The 25,922-nt window shown below is 35.0% G+C and overlaps 1 protein-coding gene across 3 annotated transcripts in view; it reads right to left on the reverse strand.

Annotated features, from left to right (window-relative positions):
* The window catches only part of EPB41L5 (erythrocyte membrane protein band 4.1 like 5), a 121,785-nt gene that overhangs the window by 68,274 nt on the left and 27,589 nt on the right, over positions 1-25,922 (reverse strand). For all 3 annotated transcript variants that reach the window (XM_074214978.1, XM_074214979.1, XM_074214980.1), the window contains exons 3-5: positions 18,242-18,346; positions 2,147-2,189; positions 1,095-1,173 (exon numbers count right to left, since the gene is read on the reverse strand). In XM_074214978.1, the coding sequence (XP_074071079.1) occupies positions 1,095-1,173; positions 2,147-2,189; positions 18,242-18,346 (227 nt within the window). The remainder of the gene's footprint in view (positions 1-1,094; positions 1,174-2,146; positions 2,190-18,241; positions 18,347-25,922) is intronic.

The following is a 25,922-nucleotide window of genomic DNA, read 5'->3' on the forward strand; positions in this document are numbered from 1 at the left end:
GGATTACTATTTATCTACCCTGTATCTTTTTATATGAACTGTTATTTATACCTAAAGCTGCTAATAGAATATGAGTTCTTTGAGACCATATAATTTTCTTTCATGGATTCATCAGTACCTATAAATATTTTGTACATAGAACACTTTTTCTTTGAATTCTTTGACCTAATTCTTTTCAGGTCTATAAACCTGATGGTATTGCTGGATCAAAAACAGTTGGATAGCTCCTTAAGACATAATTTCAAATTATCCCTATGCTATTTCAAAGCACATCACGGAGTCCAGTCTCTATCGGCTATGATGTACTTATCCAACTGAGCTAAGTGCTTTCAATGACTCCACAACAGAAAAGAAAATAACATACCAATTCACTTCCCCTAAGAATGACCCCAGGTACAATATCCCACAACACATGTAAACCCCTGAAAGTCAAGTGTTTGACATCAGAAATACTATAATTACTGCAGTTCCACTAAAAAGCCCTTTCCTGCAAAATCACAACAAAAACCACAACAAAAAGTCAGTTCCAATTCTAGTCTTATACAATTAGAAAAGTGTAGGTAAGCTACAAGAGCTAAGAATTAGAATAGTGAACTACAAATTCAATTCTAATGTCTTCTAATGTCAACATCTAACCCTGTTCCCTGTAAAATAGTATTAGCAAACACATGTTAGCCAGGTCAACCTTGTATTTAACTTGAAGAATTGCTTAAACAAATCAAACGCAATATTTGAAGCTTATAACAACAGACATATAGAACTTTCCACTCTACAACCCCATTTACTCTACTTAGGAATGAGGTCTAGGCATATTGATGAATGGTAAAGGAAAGCAAAAATACATGGTACTGAATGGCAGTTTTATTCTAGTTCTACATTCATCCACCTAGCCAAGACCTAAAAATACCTTCAACAAATATTCCTTGAAGCTAGAAATAATTCTAGGAGACAAGAAGACAACAAAAGAAAAATAAAATTCTGAAATCTGGGACAATGGAAAGTCTTGGATATGGGCAGGGTCATCAAGCTAAAGTTCTTGCAACAACAACAAAAAAAAAAACCATAAATACAAATCAAGCTTGTGGACTTATTACCTTGTCAGCTCTTCACGAAGATTGTTTGGTTCTGAGGAGTAAAACTTAACACGGAGGTGCAGGCAATATGGTGAACCAACTAGGAAAAAAAACAATCAAGTCAGGATTCTTTGGGGTTTTTTTTAAATGCAAGGAAATGGGGTTAGCTGATTTGCCCAAATTCACACATCTAATGTCTGAGGCTGAATTTGAACTCAGATCCTCTTAAGACCAGGCCCGGGTGTTCTAACCATTGCTTCACCATTGCACAACTGCCCCTCAAGTTAGAATTCTTAATTAGTTCCATCTATAGCTTTGGAAGAACCATTGAGTGCTGTACATTAACAAATACCCTCCTCTTGTTTGAAATCTATCAACTAAATTTGTGCTAAAATGGTTAAGAAAAATGACATAATTTGATAATACTAAAGTCACAAGTTCCACAATACTCCTGCATTAAAAATTGGTTTGTTTTGCAAAGAAGACACCTCTACAATGTTAAGAATTCTCAGACTGCTATACATCATACTTACATATTCTTAATAAAAAATTAATAATATAACCCTAAAGATCTCTCTGAAGAAACTGAAACTACAAATTCAATCTGAAACCAAAAGGAGAAGTTCCACCATGAAAATTGGCTAGATTTATTTATATAATATACAGAGAGAGACAGATAGTCAAGACAATTGGTCGAGAGACATAAACACATACACAATCTCACAAACACAGTCGTCAGAGTACTGATGGATGGCAATCTCACTTTTTAATGTTCCTTGACATATTTTTATAACAGTTCTAAGAAAATCAGGAACTTCCCTCCTCCTTTCCACTACTCCTTCTACCCTTTCTCCGCCCCAACTAGAGGATTTTCATCCAGATGCTTAGCAAGGGATTAGTGAAGTATTGTAGGCATTAACTTCTGGGACCAAGCTTTAAAAATAAAGATAAAGAAAGAAAAGGACTCAGGATGATTTCAAATATGCTATACCCTGATTCTTCTCTTGAAATTCATGTATTTTAGAAAACAAATTAGGTTCCAAAGTATTCCAAAAGGGGGAATAAAAACTTACTTTTAACTTGTTTTTTGATGCTTTTTGTACTGTCCAACCAATGCTGAAAGAAAGAAAACAAAGTTTTGGAATTAAAAATAACTAGTATTTCTTAAAAATAAAAATCTCCTTTTATTAAGAGCAACTCTCACTTTCATGCTTTTCTTTAACACAGGCTAAGTTGGATATCAATCTACACTGAGGAGGAATAATATACCCATGTCAAGAAGATAAAAAAATCCAAAATATTAATCTTTCATATTCATGATTCAATGTCTGCAATTTAATCAAATAATCACTTTCTTTTCTGACTTTTGTTGACCAAATCAGATGGTTTTGCAATGTGCTTAAAGTAGGAAAACATAAGCCAGGAATTCAGCTTTTCTCTTCTATGTGTTCTATGATCCTTTGCCACATTGTTTTTCCACATAAATTGCATTATGGTTTTATAGAGATCTATATATAATGAAACCCTTTACACTATGGAGTACTCCCCCCCAAAACTTATTTTATCCTCCTTCCTCCTCATTTAAGAAGTGCTCATTTAATTCAACATGTCTCCAACATATCCAACGCCAGGTTTCTGGCTTTAATTCTAATCGAGGAACGTACAACATGTACATAGTTAAGTACACAAGATGATTTGAAATATCAGGAAAATCTTAGGAGGTAGAAACTGAACAAAAGCTAAGAACTCTAGGAGGCAGAAAGATATGAGGGAAGATATACTAGACATCAAGGATATTCTATGTAAAGTCACAGAGACAGAAGAGAGGATGTCAAATTCAGGAAAAGCATGGAAGTCCCATGGAAAACTAAGTGCATGAAGGGTACTAATGTGTGATAAGGCTCAAAAGGTAGGGTAGAGCCAAAATGCAAAGAGTTAAATGTCAAACTAACGGTATTTATATTTTATATTAAAAAACAATAAAAAACTACCAAAGATTTTTGGCAAGAGAATGACTTCAATGAACTTGTACTTTAGGAGGACAATTTTAGAAGCTGTGTAGGGGATGGACTAGAATGGAGAGAAGCTAAAAAGCAGGAAACCCATCTGATGGCTACTGCAAAAGTAATGAAGTGATGAAAAAGTAATGAACTGAAAAAGACAAGAAATGAAGGCTGGAATGAGTATGGTAACCCTGTATGACTAGGGAAAAGGGGATGGATATGAATGATGAAGTAGCTAAGACTTGAAAACTGATTGAATAAGGGGGGGAAGACAGGCAAGAATCAAGGACAACATGGAGGTTTTAAAACCTTGAATGACTAGAGAGATGTGTGTTTTGAGAAGGAAAAAATGAGCTGTTTAAGAATCAGAGTTTAAGGAGTTTTTCCTGTATTTAGATAGGTGGTACTTGTTGCCCAAGGATCAGGCTATCTCCAGCATCACAATTAAAGTCTTTACAGCTTGGTAAAACCAAAGCCTGGTTTCTGTTAACAGAGGTAGTGGGAAATATATATGCAAGAGACCTAAGATTCTCTCCCTCTTTCCCTCTCCTCCCTCCACACAGTTGAGAAAATATCATAAAGTACTTATAAATAATTGATTTTTTCGATATAGAATATTCTACAAACCCTAAAGCATCATATACATGTCATGTAATAGTCAAGGCAATAGCAACTAATCTGATACCAAGTTTTTGATCCCCCTTTTTTGGCTTTACATGTTTGTATTTCCTTTTACTATTTTTAAGGTTTTTGCAAGGCAATGGGGTTAAGTGGCTTGCCCAAAGCCACACAGCTAGGTAATTATTAAGTGTCTGAGGCTAGTACTCCTGACTCCAGGTGCCACCTAGCCACCCCTTCCTTTACTTTTAATATTCTTCCTTTAATTTTACCCTGCTATACAAATTACAAAGAATTTACTTTATCTAAATATTCAGAAACAAAGACAGAAAAGGTCAAGACACGCTATAAAAGTTCAAAAACAGTAACCAAGAATGCTGAGATAATTGAAATGATCTTTTCTCTATCATCATCACCCTTCTTCAACGAAATTCTAAAACCTCAAAGATTCAAGCAATAGAATATAAAACTGTATTCATAATTAGGAGTTTTCAGTGACATTTTCTTACAGAAAGGCTGGGAGTTCATGTTTGCTTATTCTCAAGTCTGTTTTCTTTCATCTCCTCCACATTCCAGACTCAAGCTGTTTAGAGCTCAGAGACAGGCACTGAGAGTACTTTCCTTAAGTCAATGTCTTTAGGACTTGAGTTTAAATAGCGAAAGATAAAACTCTCAATCTAACCATGAGAATATATGGCCTCTGGGACCCTACAGGTTCCTTCATTAAAGGGAATATACATGCTTTAATTTTAATCTCACTTCTGACAATCATCTTTAAAACTATTTTGGCCTAAACTGAAATATGACAGGGGAGAAAAACTTGCATATTTATTTACAGTTTGATAAGTTCTGAAATATGATGTCCTCACATTCTAGAATGAAGTCCTTGTTTGTGCATACAATAAGAAAACATAACTAATTTTTTTAAAAAAATTTAAGGAAATACTGCTACTAAATTTAAGGGTAAATGCTTCAAATTGAGACATCCTTGGAGACACCATACCTTAAAAGTCAGCTCTTCAATCAATGAAACATTCAATCCTTCTTTAATTTCTACTCTGAATCAAAGAATTATTTCAATATGTGCACAAAAGGATAATTCCTAAGAAAGAATGATGTACTTTGTTGTATTCTTGCAGATCAGTTTTTATTCCTGATTTTATTATTAGTCCTTATTGGGTTTTTACTTTTGTTTACAGTGCCTCTCTTCTCATAGAATCCTTTATCCTTTCATTTGAAAAATAAACTAAAACTCTATCAACTGAACTTTCTTTACAGTTACCAAAACTTATTAAGGAAATACAAGCCAACATTTTGTGGATAGGATTTAATGTATTTTAAAAAATCTAGCAAATTCAGAAGAACATGATGGTTACCAGATAGATCTGTTTTACAGGCAATTAATTTTTATTACCATATTATTTAATAGAAACATGTTTCCACTTATTCTTTGCTTTAGATGTACTATTTGTCTACATATTCCAGTACATTTTTCTTCCAGTACAATTTTAAAACAATAAGCCACCTCGTTTGTAGAAAAGAACTAAGGATGTGTCAGACTGACATAGTTAATTTGGATGAACTTTTTTCCCTTTTTATTCTTTGTTATACTAAATAGCTCTCTAGAAGGAGCTGAGAGTGTGTGAGTGGGAGCTATCTTAGAAAATATAGGTGATGCAGACAAAACCACTGTAACCAACATCAAAAGAAATGTAGTAATTTGGGAAACAATCTTTACAAAGGACTCTTTTTTCTAAAACATACAGAGAACTGAGTCAAATTAAAAAAAAGGCATTACCCAATTGACAATGGTCAAAGGATATGCAAAGGCAATGTACAGATGAGGAGATCAAGCAATCCATAGTCATATGAAAAATTACTCTAAATCAATTATTAGAGAAATGCAAATTAAAGCTTCTCTGAGGTACCACCTCACACCTCTCAGACTGGCCAATATGACCAGAAAGGATAATGATCATTGTTGGAAGGGCTGTGGAAAATCTGGGACACTATTACATTGGTGGAGCTGTGAACTAATCCAACCTTTCTGGAGAGCAATTTGGAACTATGCCCAAAGGGCAACACAAATGTACATACCCTTTGATCCAGCAATACCACTACAGGGTCTAAACCCTGAAGAGATGATGAAAAAGGGTAAAAACATCACTTGTACAAAAATATTCATAGCAAACCTGTTTGTGTTGGCAAAGAATTAGAAATCAAGTAAATGTCCTTCAATTGGGAATGGCTTAACAAACTGTGGTATATGTATGTGATGGAACACTATTGTTCTATTAGAAACCAGGAGGGATGGGAATTCAGGGAAGCCTGAAAGGATCTGCATGAACTGATGCTGAGTGAGATGAGCAGAACCAGAAGAACATTGTACACCCTAACAACATGGGGTGATGATCAACCTTGATGAACTTGCTCATTCCATCAGTGTAACAATCAGGGACAATTTGAGGCTCTCTGCAATGGAGAATACCATCTGTAGCCAGAGAAAGAACTGTGGCATTTGAACAAAGACCAAGGACTATTACCTTTAATTTAGGAAAAAAACTGATATCTTATTGTCTGATCTTGCTATCTCTTATACTTTGTTTCTTCCTTAAGGATATGATTTCTCATCACATTCAATTTGGATCAATGTATACCATGGAAATAATGTAAAGACTGGCAAATTGCCTTCTGTGGGGGGTGCGGGAGGGAAGTAAGATTAGGGGAAAAATTGTTGAACTCAAAATAAAAACATTTATAATTAAAAAAGAAAAGAAAAGAAAATGTAGGTGATGGTAATAATGAAATCCTCAATAAAGTTGTTTTAGGAATAAAACCCCTGGGGCAGCTAGGTGGCACAGTGGATAGAGCACTGGCCCTGGAGTCAGGAGTGCCTGAGTTAAAATCCAGCCTCAGACACTTAATAATTACCTAGCTGTGTGGCCTTGGGCAAGCCACTTAACCCATTTGCCTTGCAAAAACTAAAAAAGAAAAAGAGAAATAAAACCCCTTCAGTACAAAAATAATAACCTAAAGGAGAGGGACTAATCAGTAACACTTATTATGTCCAAAGTGTCTAAGGTAGAGAGGTCAGAAATCAATGGAAAACAAAGTTATTGAATATCTGAATGGTCTCTTTCCTCTAAACCCTACCAACCTACCAAAGGAGAAGTAACAATAGCATCAAGTTAAGGTTCCTCAAGGTCCTTCCCTCCAGAGTAATGTGATCAGTATTCTCAATGACTACTCATCCTCTAAAAGTTCTTTTCCCACCTCTTTGGAACCAAAAAAAAAAAAAAAAAAAAAAAAAAAAATCACAAGAGAATTTTCTTGGATGAGACAAATAAAGATGTCTACTTCAACTAATAGTGACATTCTTCCTTAGCAGAAAGGTGCATCATCACCCTACTTTAAATAGAACAGCCTTGACTTTACAGAAGGACTCAACTTCAGAACTGGATTCAAGTCATAGCACTATATATATATTGCTAGAAGGGACTTCAAGAAATCACCCCATTTGCAGATGAGAAATAAGGTTAATGAGGGTTAAGTAAGGGGTAGAACTGGAATTTCACAACCCTCTGACTTCAAATCCAAAGCTAGTTCTTTCAATCACATAATGCTGTCTCATGCTGTCTCTTTCTTCTATCCCCTACTACAAGCTGTATAACCTTCAACACCATTTGCCTTGTCTCATCTATAAAAATGGGAGTACTCTCCTTTACTACATAGGCTGCTGAGGATCAAATGAGAATGTGTATAAAATAATTTACAACCCACACACATAGAAAGGAAACCTAATAATGTTTTGCTAAGGGATAACAAAAGTTTCTTAAGATTATTACATTGTCTTTTATCGTTTGAGGACCACACTTAATGCATGATTTCATTTGGTGATGTAAATCTACAAATACTCCATGATTCAAGACACTTACAGAGCTACCTGGCAACAATGAGAAATTAACTTGTCCAGAGACATACATTTGTGTGTATATAAAAACATAAAACATTAAAAACCCCACTTTATTTGATAAAGATTGGTTACATAGAAATAATAGTAGCATAATATAAACTAAAAGTCGGCTCCCATAAATACTAAAAATCCTTAAATGAATTTATAATGAGATTTGTAACATAACCTGATTTGGATGTTTGCTCCAAAATTAGATCCCAACACATTTATATATTTATCTGACACGTCCCCTGTTTTCCTAAAACAGCACTTTCCCAGCATGGGAAGGTTACCAATGGAGTCCCATTCAGCTCATCCAAAGACCTATTACTGTTATCCTCATTATATGACCAGTTTTCTATTATGTTCATATTTTTTCCTAATGACACCCTTAACTCCATTTCTTTGAAAATATTTCTTATATATAGCAATCTGCTAATGCCCCCTCCATGCATCTTATCACTGTCCTGTGATTTAATTTTGAATCATGTGACAATTCTGGTAAAATACTAGTGATACAAAAAACTAGCCTTTGATGTGAGAGAAGTTTAAAAAAAATAAAAGATTTCACTCTTCCATATCAAGTTGAGGAGAGAATCTCTTTGTATCATGTGAGAAAATGCTCTTTTGGGGAGTTAAGAATTTTTTTAAAAAATTTTTAATAGAAAAAAAGAATTGGTTCATTTTAAAAGTTTTACAATTTCCTGAAAGTAATCCAGTATACTGTTTCTCCTATTCCTGTTGAAATTCTGGGGCAATCAATGTGTACAATTTATCTCAGATTTGTTTTATGAGCTTCATAACAGATATTCCTCATCTACTTGGTATCTTTAATTTTATTTTATTATCAACATCATATTCAACAAAAAAGAACCAAGAAAGGAATACTGATCTATTAGGACCCATGTTTTGATGAATTATGAACACAAACAACCAGAGACAATTTTGGGCTGTCTGCAATGGAGAATACCATCTGTATCCAAATAAAGAGCCATGGAGTTTGAACAACTTTCAAGGACTATTCCCTTTAATTTAGAAAAAAAAAACTAGATATCTTATTGTCTGATCCTGTTATCTCACACTTTTTGTTTCTTCCTTAAGGATGTGATTTCTCTCTCTTATCACACTCAATTTGGGTCAATGTACAACATGGAATCAAAATAAAGACTGACAGATTGCTTTTGGGGGGGTAAGATTGGGAGAAAAATTGTAAAACTAAAAATTCAAATAAAGTCTTAAAAAAGTTTTTAAAGTGAAATGACTTATTTTGAACCTTTGGCTTTCCTGGGTATTTTTAAATGTTTTACTGATGCTGCTTTTTTTGGCATCTTGTAGGTCCAAGCAAGGCAAACTTCATAGAAGAAAGCTTTCAGATTCTATAGTCAATGGCACTGGACATTTTTCTTTACAAAGGTAACTATACAACTACTACACACAAACACATATGTATATCCTATATATAACTACTTGTCCCTTAAAAGTTCTTTGTGTTTATAGATCCAGTTAAGCTTAGGCAATTGCTCTTGGAAAAACAGTAACTTCCCTTATACCAAAGGTGTCCCTTAACAGCTCTTTTTGTATATAAATCTAATTAGAATCTATATATAGGCAATCATTCTAGAAGAAATAGAAATCAAAGAACACTTTTCAGCATTATTTTATAAATTTTTTAATGTCAAAAATGCCTTCTTTAGCCTATAGTTAAGTGTTTTGTGCTGTCAAATTCCATGATGGGTTTGAACCTTCGAATTGATAGCCACATAAAAATGACCACCCTCTTAATTTACAGATGTGGGAAAAGATTAAAAATTTTGTCTAGTCTAGAAGAAAACAGAAAAAAATCTTTTTGAATTCTACTTTGTAAATAGAAATGCTCATTTGATTTGATGACCAAGTTTAGAATTTCAAAAAGTAAAATTAATGGAAAAAAAAAATACTTCCTTTAGAAAAATGCTTTTTCGGTGCGGCTAGGTGGCAGAGTAGAAAGAGCACCAGCCCTGGAGTCAGCAGTACCTGAGTTCAAATCCTCAGACATACTTAGTAATTACCTAGCTGTGTGGCCTTGGGGAAATGACTTAACCCGTTTGTCTTGCAAAAAAACCTTTTAAAAAAAAAAAAGAAAAATGCCTTTTCCCAGCTCTACCCCTATGAAAAATCCTGTCCAAAGCACTAGTGCTAAATATTTCCAATTTTTCCCTGAAACCTGACAGGATTGCTTCTACAGGAAATTTTATTAGGCACCCAGTTGTTTATTAGAGCAATGGCCCTAAAGTCAAGAGGACCTGAGTTCAAATCTAGTCTCATATACTTGACACTTAGCTGTTACAACCTCAACTGCCTCTCATTCAGGGCCATGTCTGTGCTGATTTAGCACAGTATCCCAATTCATTTGCATGTTATGACATCACCTCCTGGATGTGATAGCCTTCTCTGAGAAAAAAAGTCTTTTTTCCTATGATCTTCCCCATGTAAAGAAAAGCAAGCTCTTAGAAAACAGAAAATTCAACAGACCTTAGTAATCAATGTAAGCCAAGAAAGCATAGAAAAAATTTTGAACATTAGTCATGTTCATTGAAGAACATGACTAACTGGGATAGGACCTCTTTTTTTTTAAAATAAGTCTTTGTTCAAACTCCATAATTCTTTCTCTGGATACAGATGGTATTCTCTATCGCAGATACCCCAAAATTGTGCTTGATTGTTACACTAACAGAATGAGCAAGTTCATTAAGGTTGATCATCACCCCCATGTTCCTGTTAGGGTAATACAATGTTCTTCTGGTTCTGCATCAGTTCATGCAATTAGATAGGCCTTCTAAGAAAAACTGTTGATGAATAATAATTTAACAGCTGTTTGCAATGATTAAATAAACTGTGGTACATGAATGTAATGGAGTGACTGAACACCATGGTTAAGAAATCAGGAGAGATAGAAAAGCCTGGAAAAACTCGTATGAACTGATGTTGAGTAAAGTGAGCTGCACCACAAGAATATTGTACATGTCAACAGCAACAATAGATTATGATCAGTTTTGATGGACCTTCTTAACCTAGCAGTACAATGATCAAACACAATTCTAAAGGAAAGAAAATTCAAGGGTTTTTTTTTGTTCTGATTATTTTTTTCACGTGATTAAAATGGAAAAATGTTTATCAGTTACATATGTATAATCTATATTTGACTGCTCTGTTTCAGGGGTAGAAAAATGTCAAACTCAAAATCTCACCAAAAAAAAAAAAATGACTGTTGAATCTTTACCTGAAGTTGGAAAAATAAAGGCCACCTGCACCTAATTCATTCTATCCCCCTAAATATAGATGAAACACTACCTAACTCTACAATATTTTTCATAACTAAAGTAGGGGTGGAGAGGATTGTATTTTAATCCATTTTGAAGTCAACTAAAGTCAAACTCATCTTAAGTTATTTTCTCTCCTCTCCCACTCCTAACTACACCTCTATTTTTAAGCTGGAGATAACACTCAAGTACTGATTTCACGGGGCTGTTGTCAGGATTACTACTGTCAGGTGTTTTGCAGATTACAAATGCTCCATATATTACTCAGATGAAGGAGAGGGTATTAAGAGTATTATGGAAAGCATTTGCTTAAGAATAAAAATTGTCAGGAGCTCATTCATCACTGTCCTTTTCAAGTTTAATGTTGAAAACCTGGGTCTGATACAATGTCCATAAAGGAGGGAAGATACTGTTGTCTAAAGGGAAAGTTTTAAGAATAACTAATAAAACTGAAGTGATTTCTATTTTTAAATTATCAGAAATGCTATAACGACATTTTTTCTAGTCATTTTCAGAAAATGTAATATATTCAATTCTTTTAAACAAGTCTAATTACAAGACTTAATAGTTTTAAAGAAAACTGGTTTCCTGTCAGCCTTTAGGCAATTCTGAAATGACCTTTACCCATTACACCTAACAAATACAAATCCTTTAAAACTTTAAAAATTATGACTACACACACACACACACACACACACACACACACACACAAACACATGTGCATGTGCACACACAACCACACACACAAAGATCATAATTTCCTGGGACTTGACACTTGAATCAAATATTAGTAAGAAATCTGTGTCAGATTTCCCAAGATAGAAATTGCTGAAATTGTTCCTTGACCTTTCCTCTCTTCAGGAGGTCAAACGTAACACAGAATGAGAATTGGACCTCCTTCATACTCACTTACTTTAGGTTTCTTCATTTCAGTCCTTTATCTCTAAACCATCTATGTTCTCACCTTATATTTTCAATTGAATTTAATTAACATTTATTAATCACCTGATATGTGTAACTGATCTTGAGATTCAATAGACAATGAACAGCAAATCAAAGGTTTTTGAGCAGGAAAGTACCATGATCTGAGCAACTCATCTTTTCTCTCATTTCCCTCATTTCTCCACCAGCACATTCCTCCCATAATTTTCAAAATTCCATTTCCACCTCCTCTCCACTGAACAAAACTCTAGACAAGGTATCTCCTTCAATTTGACTTTCACTCATTATCACCACTCTACATGCAGCTCTGCCTTTAATTAACCATTTTGTTCTTCATTTTAGAAGAAGACCACAACATGAGGGAGGTGACAAGCATTTGAACTGTATTTGAGTGAGGGGGTACTGTTCTAAGTCACCAGCCTTACTGTATTCTCCAGTCATCTGGGTCCAGTGGCTTAATATGAATGAGAACCACTGGAAATGGAACTGTATATTAATCAGGGTTCTGAGGCCACATTCGAACTCCAGTCCTCCTGATTCCAAGGTCGGTGCTCTATCCACTGCACCACCTAGCTGCCCTAACTTCCTAAGAATATGCCCTTTGACAACAGAGAGATAAGATAGCCTTCTCTTCAAATGGGCTCACCTCCTCCAACTTTCTATTTTGTCCACATGCTATCCCTTGGCTACATCACCCATTTCCACAGCTTCAACTTTTAGTTCCATGTGAGTAATTCAGAGAATCTACTTGAATGCTACAGATACTTAGTACTGACTGGACATTTCTAGTTCAGACACAACACATACAAAACTGAATTTATATGGGCAATATGATACAATGCAAAGAGACTGGATTTAGGATCTGAGGGTCTAGGTCAAATCTCAGTTCTTTCAAAGGTCACCTGTGTGATTAAAGTCAATAAAGTGCTTTTAGGCTTAGTTTCCTGACCTGTAAACTTAATCTATGACCTTATGTTTTCTTCTAAAACCTGTCCCTCTATAACTATGCTTCAAAATCTGAGTTCTCTGTATCTCCTTCCTCACCCATAAATCCTAACTTGGGGGTCATCTAGAGTTTGACTTCTTATCCATCCCAATTTTTGGAAATCGCTAAATGGGGAAGGGAACAGAATAAGCATTTTTATAGGGCATACTCTGCGCAAGCACTGTGCAAAGCACTTTACAATTATTATCCCAATAGATCTCACAACAATCCTACAAGGTAAATGCTATTATTATCCCCATTTTCAAATTGAAGAAACTGAGCAGACATTGTGTGACTTGTCCAGGATCAGTCATTTTTTAATATAACAATAATAATAATATTGGGGGAAGTCAAGATGGCAGAGTAAAGTCAGGGACTCCCATGAGTTCTCCCCTAAACGACTCCAAATACCTACACTAACCAAAGTAAAACAATTTTCCAGTCCAAGACAACATAGATGATCTGCAGGAAGGGTCTATTACACCCCAATCAGTGAGGGCCACACCAAAGCAAACCAGCTCTAGACATTCAGGAACAGACCTTGGAGGTGCATGGGTCCCTGTCAACAGAGGTGGTTTCCAGATCTCTCAGTCCAGGGACTGCTAAGGAAAACTTGGAAGATCAACAGGAAAATTCTGCTGCACCAGTGAGAGCAGAGCCCAGTCCAGCACAGGTCTCAACACAGACCCAGCCTCAGGGGACCAGGAGAAAGCCTGGGCAGTCACCCTGTAGCTATTTCCAGTCCACAGATAGTAAAGGGGTCAGGGGAGATGGAAGAGGTCTCTTTGCTCTCCCTGAGGCAAGAGTGTTGCTTCACCCATACTCAGATGCAGGTCACAATCCAGGTCACACCGTCTGAGGCCCCAGTCTCAAGAAAAGGAGCAGAAGCACAACAGAGCTCACTGCTTACAATGGAGTAGGGACCCTTCTCATAGCGTGGGGAGAAAGGAGTGCTTATGGTCCCCACAGACCAGAGGCACAAGGCCAGGAGAGTAGTTATAGTCTCTTATAAGACCTTAGAGGAATTGAGAACTTGCAGGTCCCTGGAGAGTATCCCTGAAAACAGCTGCAAAAATTCTCAAAAGCTTGGGTCACTGTGTGCTCCATCCTTGAAGCAGAGCCCGCCTTAATAAAGAATTAAAATCAAGTCATAAGCTAGGGAAATGGGCAAACAGAAGAAAAAAAATCTAACCAGAGAAAATTGCTTTGAACCTATGAAGGTCCAGAATATACACTCGAAAATCACAAAAATCAAAATCAAAGCTTCTGAATCCAAAGCCTCCAAGAGAAATATGAATTGGGCTCAGGCTATGGAAGAACTCAAAAAGGGACGTTAGAGAAATGAGAGCTATGAGGGAAAATCATGAAAACCAAATCAGACACCTGATAAAAAAAATGCTGAAGAAAAAAATTATAATATTGGCTTGGCCTATCCATAAGCAATTAACATTTCTTAGGTTATTTAGATGTCTTTTTCTGTGGGCAAGGTGTTTATAATTGTGTTCACAGAGTCTCTAAGTTTGTCTTGGCAGGTAGATCCCAGGTATTCTATATTGTCTAGTTATTTTAAATGGAATTTCTCCCACTAACAATTTTACTAAATTCTCCAAATTTCTTTTTTTTTAATTTATTGCATAGCTAGCATTTTTATCACAATACTGAATAACAGTGGTGATAGACATCTTAATCACATTGGAGAAGGCTTCAAGTTTAGCTCCATTACTGATAAACACTTACTCATGGTTTTAGAGACAGTGCTTATCTATTTTTATTAGGTTTTTTTTTCCATAAAACTACAGGTAATAAATTATCTTGAGGTCCAGGGTGGAGCAGCTAGCTCGTTGCTTTTTTTTTAAACATTATATTTTATTTGAGTCCAGTCAACCTTGACTTCAAGTCTATCTCTACTATGCCATGCTTCTACTATTCATTCTCAACTTTTCACCTATGACATACTAAAGTCTTCCTTTAAGCTCAAAATAAGATATTATATTCTCCCTAAAAACTTCTCAATTCCAACCCCCTATCTACTGACAAGCAAGAAATGTTTTTACCCTTCCTCATATTTTCAATAGGGTACCTTCTGCCAAAGATCACTGAGTATTTATAATACCATTTGAAGCCCATACAAAAAAATATCAACTTGGTTCAGTGGCCAGATATATTCCTATTCCTATATAGGATGACTGGAGATGGCTCTAGAAGGGAGGCAATCAGGGTTAAATAACTTGCCCAAGGTCACACAGCTATTAAGTGTCAGAAACTGGATTCAAACGCCTGTCCTCCTGATTCCAAGACCAGTGCTCTATCCACTGTGCCATCTTAGATAAGATTTGGCAACTGTCTTGATGGAAAAGCTAAGAGAAAAGCTGAGGATGATTCTGTTGCTGCAAACCTGGGAAAATGGAAGGATTACAAATCTCCCAACAAAAATAGCTTGGAATTTCATTAGTTTATTTTAAGAGGAGAGAATTTTGCTTCTGGAAATGTTCAGTGGGAGATACAGAACATCCATTTCAAAACATACAATAGGCAGTCAGAAAGGCTCAAGAGAGAATATGCCTATAAAGATCTGAAATTCATATAAATAGAGATGATAAATGCTGAAAGGTGATGATGAAGTCAATAATAAGTTCTAGGGAGGGGTCTTGGTTCAAAGAAAGAAAAGAATTCTGTTTTAGGTACATTCAAAGTTAGGAAGCCTACACAATGCTTTATCAACATTAGAAGTAGTGGGATAGGAAGGAGAACTAAGAGAGAATAGTACCTTGAAAATTCAAAGGAAAGAAAAGTCAAAAGGAATATGTCAAATTCACCAATAACATCACAAAGAATGAAACTGATAAAAGCTTATTATTGACAGCTTATTACTGTCAGCTTTCCACACACACACAGAGAATTCACTGCTCATGTAACTTCAGGCAGATAACTTGTGTAACTTCATTTCCTCATCTATAAAGTGAAGGATTTGGCCTAGATGGCTTCTACCCTTCAGATGACAATTAATAGTCCTACCTCATCCTTTTTGGTTTTTATAGAAAACTGTGAGTCATCTGCCCCTGTTACCCACCCATCCTTCTCACCTGAATAGCATACTGTTAGGATATGCTAGAAATAAATCCTGCATTATTTTAAATTTAAATCAACTAGGTCATTGTTACACCAAGTCACAGAAATCAGAATTTACTCTAGATCACCTGGAAGAGTCTACATGAACCAAAGCCATAGAGCCATAAAGAATGCCAGTCTGTTGCAGCTATGTGGTGCAGTGCTAGTGCTGAGTCAAAGAGATCCAAGTTCAAATCTAGCCTCAGTCACTTATTATTATGCTATTATTATTTTCTGTCCTATCTCCCTACATTGATCTAGTAGAAATCGGCAAGCATATTTCTATTTCTTCAGGAAAAAAAAAAAGATTATTCTATAAAACACTCTGAATATACACCGAAAAGTTCACAGTAGTATTTGTGGCAATAAAAAACAAAAGAAAATGTCTTTAAAAACATGGCATGTGAATAATGGAAAATAACAGTAAAGCCATAAGTGAAGAATTCAAGAAATACAGAAACCTTTTGCAAAAAATATTTACAACAGCTCTTTTTGTAGTGGCAAAGAACTAGAAACTAAGGAGTGACCTGAAAGTGAAAAAAGGCTGAATATACATATACTATTATTATACCACAAAAAAAAAAAAGACAAAGTATAGTTTCAGAGAAATCTGGGAAAACTTGTATGAACAGATGCAACTGTAAAGTAAAAAAAGAACTTGGAGAACAATATATGTAACAACAACAGTCTCAAGGACTTGAACTCTGATCAATGCGATAGCCAAAACCACAATTTCAAAGGACTGCTTAAAAGGAAATGAACTCAAGATGCACAAATAATGAAGACATCTTCGGACACTGCCTACATAGGAATGTTTTTGTTTGATTACATACATTTGTTAAAAGGTACCTGTATGGGGTGGCTAGGTGGCAGAGTGGATAGAGCATCAGTCATGGAGTCAAGAGTACCTGAGTTCAAATCCAGTCTCAGTCACTTAATAATTAGGCAATTATTGCTTTGGGCAAGCACTTTTGCCTTGCAAAAACCAAAAACCAAAAACCAAAAAAAAAAAGGGTGCTTGTGTTCCCAATAGAGAGAACAGAAAGGATAGGGATGGGACAGAAAACAATCTAAGTAAGGTCAAGAGGAATAAAAAACAAGAACTTCTGAAAACTACAAGTTGCTTTTTTATATTAAATTTTATATTTCATCCGGTCTCAGACACTTAATAATTACCTAGCTGTGTGGCCTTGGGCAAGGCACTTAACCCCGTTTGCCTTGCAAAAAAAGCCTAAAAAATATATATATTTTTATATTTCCCCTTTTTTTGTTCCATACTTTTTAAAGAAATGCTCATTTTATTTAGTGCTTAAGTTCATAATAAGTTCATAATAAAAATAAAGATTATTTTTTTAAAAAGAAATGTACCATATGGTTAAGAACCAAAGCTATAGTGAAGTTGAATAAGATGACAGCATTTTTAATAACACAGAGGAAAAAATCTTGAGCAAATAAATAAGAGGCAGAAAAAACTAATATTTTTCTTTCCTTTTGTTTTTGTAAGGCAATGGGGTAAAGTGACTTGCCCAAGGCCACTTAAGTGTCTGAAGTCACATTTGAACTCAGGTTCTCCTGACTCCAGGGCCCATGTTCTATCCACTGCGCCATCTAGCTGCACAGAGAAGCTAATTTTTGAAAGAAAGGACACTCCCTCTATCAATGCTCTATAACTGAGTCATGATTGACTCAATCTCTAACAGGTCATGACCTAAGCAGCGACACCCAAGTCCTCTGACTCTAAAGTCAGCTTTTTTTCCCATTACACCTTGGCTTCTTTAAGAATATAAAACAAGTTTAGTGCCCTACCAAAATTCGAGTTAGAAAAAGTTATAGGTAAATTCATATGGAGAAATAAAAAGTCAAGAATTTCCAAGGATTCAATGGGGAAAAAGTACAAAACAAGGTGGCTTATCCTTACCAGATCTAAAATTATATTATAAAGCACCAGTCATCAAAACTTTCTGGTATTGGCTAAGAAACAGAGTGGTGGATCAGTGTAACAGACTAGGTGCAATAGGAGGAAACGATTATAGTAATCTACTGTTTCATAAACCAAGAGTCCAGCTATAGGGAAAATTGGAAGTTAGTATGGAAGAAACTTAGATTAGACCAACACCTCAAACCCTATACCAAGATAAGATCAAAATGGATACAGGATTTATATATATTATATAAAACAAGACATTATTGCCTAAATTGACTATCATGTGAAAGCTCAGGTTCTTCTACATATAGAATTTTAGATAATTTTTTTTACTCACTGCCACTTGTGCTGAATCCATAAATCTCAGTCCAAAATAATCACTTTCAATCAGGTCCAGATGGTACATGATCTGATCAAAGAGGGCCTGTCCTTTGGCTTTTTTCTGAAATAGCAAAAACAAATTAATTTAAGACTAGGGATTAACAGAACCTTTACCCTATACAAAAAAAAAAGGTGTATACAAACTGGTTATCTATAATAACTTTGAAAAGGCAGCATTTGCAAAAATATAGTCACCAGCACCTGAGAATGGATTGGACATGGAGAGAAAAATATAAAAGTGGAAGTGAGTGAATTGCTTCAAGAAATCTGGAATGTTTAACCTGAAAAAACGACTTACGTGAGATCTAAATTATTAAAAAGGCTTTCATAAAAGTTTGAAAAAGGAATTCAGAACTCCAGTTCAAAGAACAATTTCTTCAATGGAAAACCTACTGTGCATTCACAAAGCCTATGGAGGAGAAATCCTCAATGTTAAGGCTGTCTACTATTCATTCCACTTGGAGGACAGGATGGAGAGGGAATAGGAGAGGGAAGAGGTCTAATTGTTCTCTCATCAAGTTTGCAACTTCTAACCAGCAAGTCTTTCCTCTGGGTTCAAATGGATCAAGTCTAATTTATCCTATAGATGACATCTACTTGACCACAGTTATGTCCCTCAAATCATCTTTTCCCTAGGCTAAGTAGTCTTACAATCTTCAGTTGATCTTCATATAATCCTAAGGCTTTTCAGTATCCTAGCATTATCCTCTGAACCCTCTCCAAGTTTATTAAAGTCTTTCTCAAAATATGATAGTACTGGACATGGCATTTGAAATGAGGTCTAACTAGGGCAGGACATTAGCTTTTTGGCTTCCACATTACACTACTGGCCTAGTTGAAAGCTTACAGTCCACTAAAAATATGAAAATTTTCAGGCTTCCTAATCACATTCTTAAACTTAATTCACACTAAAGAAAATAAGAATGCATTGCATAGAAAAAGTGACACAAGTTGTTGGCTATGGTAATAACAGAAAAAGAGAAGATTTTTTTTAATTAAATTAAGTGCTTCTTAAAATTGTACTGGAACTCCACCTAGCCAATGTTGTCACTGGAAAGATCTGACAAAGTGCTCAAAGATTTTATAGATCTTGAAATAATGATTGTCAAATAACAATGTTAGACTTTAAAAATATTCTCTTTTTAACAAGAGAAATGTTGTCCCCACCTCAAATTTTCCTAGAACACTGTCATCTGTATCTCTTTCTTCTCCCAACACCCATACCTAACCTTGAAATAGTTACTATCTGTCCTTATCTTCCCTTACTCTTTCTTTCTCCCCTAAAGTAAGATCTAAGCTTCTTGGGACTGTGACATAACTTATCTTTTTAATACCGATAGTAGGTATATAGTAGATGTTTAATTGAATTGACAGGGCTTTTAGCAGCCACTATTCACAATCTGAATCTCCTGAGGACATTAGCTTTGCATCACAACCATTCTTTCAGATTTCCTTTAAAAAACTCACTAGTTTTTTAAAAATAGTAGATGTTTAAGAAAATGACGTCAAATTCTTTCTATATAAGATACAAATCTTTTGGTATTTTTAAAATGGGAATTTATGTCACTGGTTTTTCACAACTTATCTAACAAGAACTGATATTTAAATACCACTTCATGATTTACCAAGCAATTCACACCTAATTTACAAAAACACTGTTATGTGATGCCAGTATAATTATCACCATTTTATAGATAGTTCAAAAGCTCAGAGATAAAAAGTGATCTGCCAGAGATTAAAGAATAATGTAGAGCTAACCATGAAATCCAGGTTTTTAAAACTACAAAATCATTTTCTTTCCACTATTAACACAGCTGTTCTGAAAGCTTAGCAATCCAAACTACTTCTGCACAAATCTCAGGCTTAAAAATCTACTTATAAAGTAGGTGGTGCACTGGATAAAGCACTGGCCCTGGAATGAGGAGGAACCGGGTACAAATCCAGCCTTGGGTACTTAATGTATATAACACACCCTTCTGTCTCCAAAAAAATCTACTCACGTTAATTTCAAAAAAAAAAATTTAAATTAAAAATTTTATTTAATATAGAAAAAAAGCAGAAAGACATAACTTTTTACACTTTACAAAATGAAGTTTATAACTTGAACTTCACTCTAACATCTTCTGAAGTCTTTTTTGGCAATGGAACACCCACATTTAAGGATAACCTATTTTTGAACACTGGTTTAAGGTTCTCAAACTGCTTTCCCACTCCCTGATTTCTATGAAATGTCAATAATTTCAAAGAAGCACCATATGAAGGAAATAAGAAATAATTATGGGTACAATGACTATTAAGATGAATAAAAGAATGTATTTCATTTGTTATTCTTTTTTTTACCTTTTTCTACTTAAGGGAGATAGTAATACTGTTCCACATAAAAAGAAATGAAACAAGCTCATGGAAGTATCTTTAAAAATTCAGAGGGGGGGAATAAAATTCAAAAGGAAACTGACAAGAACAGCAACTTTGTTCTCCTAAAAATATAAATAAACTTAATTTTAAAAAAAATTTCCTGTTTTACACCTGAAGAAATGCAATTTTGTTGAGTGATATAATAAGAACACAAGCTACAGACTTCAGACTGGTCACTCACCTTCTCTGAAACTGTTTTAATAATATAGTGAACTACTTCAATATGGTCACCTCACTCCACAGCTAAAGATTTCAACCCATCCATATCTTGACATTCCATGTCATTTTTGTACATGTTACTTTTGAAAATCTTACACAGAAGATTTACCCAATATGTCAGAGGGTTTCCTATTTCTGTAACACAAAGTCATGGTACTATATTTTACATTATTTCTCCAAGTGCTTGCTGCTGATATTCTAGAATTTTATTATTCAATTAACAATTAGGGTTCCTATATATCAAGAATTGTGATAGGTTCTGGGGATAAAAGAGGTAAAAATTAAATAGCCCTTTCCTTCAAAGTACATAAAATAAATATCAGGCACAAAGAGGAGGGTACTCATAGCTGGAGCAGAAAATGTTAGAAAAGTCTCTGTATAAAAGTGCCGCTTGAATTCTGAAGGCAATAAGGAATTCTATTAAGAAAAATGAGATAGAAGTAAATTCCTGACAAAGAGCAAATGTAAGGGTATCAAGACAAGAGAGGAAGTGTGTGTGAGGAACAGTAAAGAAGACAATTCAGACCAGAAAGACTAGTCTTCAATGTGGTCCCACCAAAATAGTCCTCTGATTCCAGTATTACCACTAGGTAGAAAGATGGTGAATTGAAGCTACAGAATAATGAATACTTTCCAAACATAACCATTATGTTGATTTATTATGCTTGACCATATACATCTGTTACCAGGGAGAGTTTTTTTTGGAAGGGAATGAGGAAGGAGAGCAATGGAGAAAATAAGAACATAAAACATCTCAAAATGTATGCAATATTTTACTCTACTGTACCTTTCCACTAGTTACTTCATTTGCTTTGATATAAATTGTTCCACTTACTTCATTTTGAACCATTTCCCCATATTTCTCTAAATATTCATAAAATTTTCCCAAATGATGAGCATCTACTTTGTTTCCAACTCTTTGCTATATTAAAATGATACTATCAATCAATATTAGACTAGTCTTTGAAAGCTTTAACATATCTTTTTCATAGTAGAATCACTGAGCCAAAGGAATGAACAACTTCAGTCACTCTTTCATAATTCCAGTTTCACTTAGAGCAGTTGGATCAATTCATAGCACAACCAAGTCAGAGTAATACGGTCCTCTTCTCACATTTGAACCTTTATCATTTGCAAGGTGTGAAATGAAAATTGAAGGGAAATTTAACATGCATAATCTCACTAGTAGAACAGGTTTTTATGTGGTCATTTACTGTTTGCTGTTCTTCTGAAAATCATTTATATATCCTTCCTCCTACTGGGAAATGTACTGGATTCTATATCACTAAACCTCTTACCTAGACTAGAAGTTGTTTGTTCCCTCCCCTACTCCCATCCCATAGAGTTGTTTGGGCTTTATCTCTGATCAAGTCAAGGATACTCTTTCCCCTTGAAAATATAAAACATAAGAAACTATTTAGTGAAGCAAAATTTTAAGATACCTCAGAAAAAAATGTTAAGAACAGTAAAATTAACCTTAAGTCAATGGTAATCTTATTCTAATTTCAAGGGATGACCAAATGCACTTCCAGTGCTGAAATCACTGATAAATAGGTCAAACAACTACATATCAAAATATGCAACTTTTCCCCCTCCCAGAATAATAGTTATAAATTACTTTTTGAAGAACAGGAAAAAAAATAACAAAAATGACTGAACACAATAAAAAAAAGCTTTTTAGGTTCCAGTCCCTCCAGTTTTTTTTTTGGTTTTTGCAAGGTAAATGGGGTTAAGTGGCTTGGCCAAGGCCACACAGCTAGGCAATTATTAATGTCTGAGACCGGATTTGAACCCAGGTACTCCTGACTCCAAGGCTGGTGCTTTATCCACTACGCCACCTAGCCACACCCCCCCCCTCCAGTTTTTAAAGAAGTTCTTGAGAGAAGATAAAGATAGACTTAGGGCACAGTTAAAGATAAGGATCTTTTATTATTTCACTTATCTCTGCAAATAAAGTTCAAATGTAAACTGTATAACATTTGGCTAGCTACTACATACAAAAAAAGGGGGCAGCATTTTCAATAAACAAAAATGACATCACTTAGCTGAAATCAAGATTAATCTAGCAACAAAATTTAAGTACCAGAAACTGCGCTAGTCATCTAAAATAAAATGGCAAAAATGAAACTGCCCAAGGTCTCAAGGAACTTACTTTCATCTTATTTGAGAAGGGAAGGAATAAACACAAACAAATTAAGTACATATAAGTTCAATAAAATTTGGGAAGGTGACACTATCTAGAGGGGAGTCAGGAAAGACAAAATAAAAGGTGGCAGCTGCATGGATAATCTAGTCAAGATTCAATCAATACAGGCACTAAGGCTCATTAGCAATGCAAATAGGTAAACTACATAGAAGACAGAAAAACCTCATTAATCAGCATTAATTCACCATAACAAAGAAGAGACCCTAGAAGGGTAATACCAGAAATTGCAAGTAAATTAAAAGGGGATGTTTTTCAACTTAATTATCTAACAAATCAAACAAGATACCAATTGCTCTCTTTAGATAAGAAAATATCCGACCAAACAGGATCTAAAAACATACCCAATTTGTTTTATTGCAGACTATGTGGCTGTTATAAGTCTTTCATCCTGCCCCTTTCTACCTTTTCAATATTACATTTTATTTCACTCTCCCTTCTACATACATTCCTCTCTCTAGACACATGGTCTTTTCAATATCTAGTCTTCATGCCTTAAATATACTCTTGTCCCCTTAATTCTACCTACTAACTTCTCCATCTTTCTTCAAATCTCAGCTAAAATTCTGCATTCTTCAAGAAACTTTCCCAAGTGCTCCTCAATGCTACAAAGACATGTCTTCTCCCCATTCTAAGAAATCAATTATTATCTCAACATACCTTGTGTTATTATTCCTTCTGAACCTCTCATTAGTAGACACTTTTTCAGATAGACCATATTATGGTGAATCTTATGCCAGTTGCATATTATAGTTACTAATTCTGACAGGTACAATCAGCCAACAACATTTATTCATTGCTTAATATACAAAGCAACCTAATAAAGCACAAGGCCAAGGTAACAATTCTTCTCCTTCACAAAGTTCCAGTTAAGGAACTAAGAGATAAGTATAGTAACAAAGTATAATTTGAAAAAAACAATAAGGACAGAAAGATTACTTCCTATAAAAAAGAATTTAGAACAGATGGCACTTCCACAGAGCCTCTGAAATTTGAGTTAATATGGTATATGTATGTCATGGAACACTACTGTTCTATTAGAAACCATGAGGGATGGGAATTCAGGGAAGCCTGGAAGGATTTGCATGAACTGATCCTGAGTGAGATGAGCAGAATCAGAAAAACATTGCACAAAACATTGAACAAAAACATTGTAACAGCAACATGAGGGTGATGACCGGACCTTAAAGGACTTGCTCTCCAACAGTGCAACAATCAGGCACAATTTTGGGGTATCTGCAATGGAGAATACTGTCTGTATCCAGAGAAAGAATTGTGGAGTTTGAACAAAGACCAAAGACTTATTACCTTTAATTATAAAAAGAATGTTATCTTATTATGTAATTTTGCTGACAGTTTGTTTCTTAAGGATATGATTTCTCTCTCATCACATTCAATTTAGATCAATGCATACCATGAAATCAATGTAAAGACTAACAGACTGCCTTCTGTGGGTGGTAGGGGGAGGGAAGCAAGATTAGGGGAAAAATTGTAAAATTCAAAATAAATAAAATCTTTCTAAAATAAAAGTTGAAAGATTTGCATCAACTAATGCTGAGTGAGATGAGTAGAACCAGAAGAACATTGTACACCCTAACAGCAACATAGGAGTGATGATCACACCAACAAGGACAACAATCAGGCATATTTTGGGATAACTGCAATGGAGAATGGCATCTGTATCCTGAGAAAGAATTGTGGAGTTTCAACCAAGACCAAAGACTATTTTACCTTTAATAAGTATCTGAGTCCAGATTTGAACTCAGGTACTCCTGACTCCAGGGCTAGTGCTCTATCCACTGCGCCACCTAGCCACCCCTACTACCTTTAATTTTTAAAAAAAGTTATCTTATTATGTAATTCTGCTATATCACATACTATATGTTCCTTCCTTAAGGATATGATTTCTCTCTCATCACACTCAACTTAGATCAATGCATATCCTATGGGAATGATGTAAAGACTAACAAACTGCCTTCTGTGGGGGGGGGGGAGCAAGATTGGGGGGAAAATTGTAAAACTCAAAATAGATTAAAAACTTTCTAAAATTAAAAAAAATAAATTTGAGTTAAAATTAGGATGAACAAGCTGAAATACAAAATTCATTTGGGCTCCTGAGTGAAGGCAGAGGAGGAAATAGGGAGTTAGACTAACTATAGACAAGTGATGACAAGTATTATGGGCCAGATCACAGTAGGCCTTAAATGTCATGTGAAAGATTATATCACTTCACAAATCATTGTAATACCAAGAATTCCAATAGTCCTAGTTACATAATTAAAAAACAAACTTGGTAGGTATAAAATTAAAACATGCTAAAATTATTCTCCTGAGAGCAGCTTTCTAAATTACCTGCATCCTCTCAGAAAATCTGAGATTAATAACCAATTTTTTAAAATGTCGTACATGACAATGTTTGCTAGGAGCTTCCTCCCTGTGAGGTAGAGGACTGTTAATGTCACCACTTCACAATTGAGGAAACTGAAGGTCATGGGTTTAAAGTGAATCTGCCAGAATAACACTGAGCAAATGTTTGAGATGGTATATAATCCCTCAATTTTCTTTTTTTCTTTTTTAGGTTTTTTTGCAAGGCAAATGGGGTTAAGTGGCTTGCCCAAGGCCACACAGCTAGGTAATTAAGTGTCTGAGATGGGATTGAACCCAGGTACTCCTGACTCCAAGGCTAGTGCTTTATCCACTACGCCACCTAGCTGCCCCCCTCAATTTTCAAGTAAAGGCATGAGAACATGTTTCTTCCTTTCCCAGATTTAAGTATTATTACTTTTAAGTCATTATTTTA

Source organism: Macrotis lagotis, chromosome 1 (assembly GCF_037893015.1).
Source record: "Macrotis lagotis isolate mMagLag1 chromosome 1, bilby.v1.9.chrom.fasta, whole genome shotgun sequence".
In the NCBI taxonomy this organism is placed as follows: domain Eukaryota; kingdom Metazoa; phylum Chordata; class Mammalia; order Peramelemorphia; family Peramelidae; genus Macrotis; species Macrotis lagotis.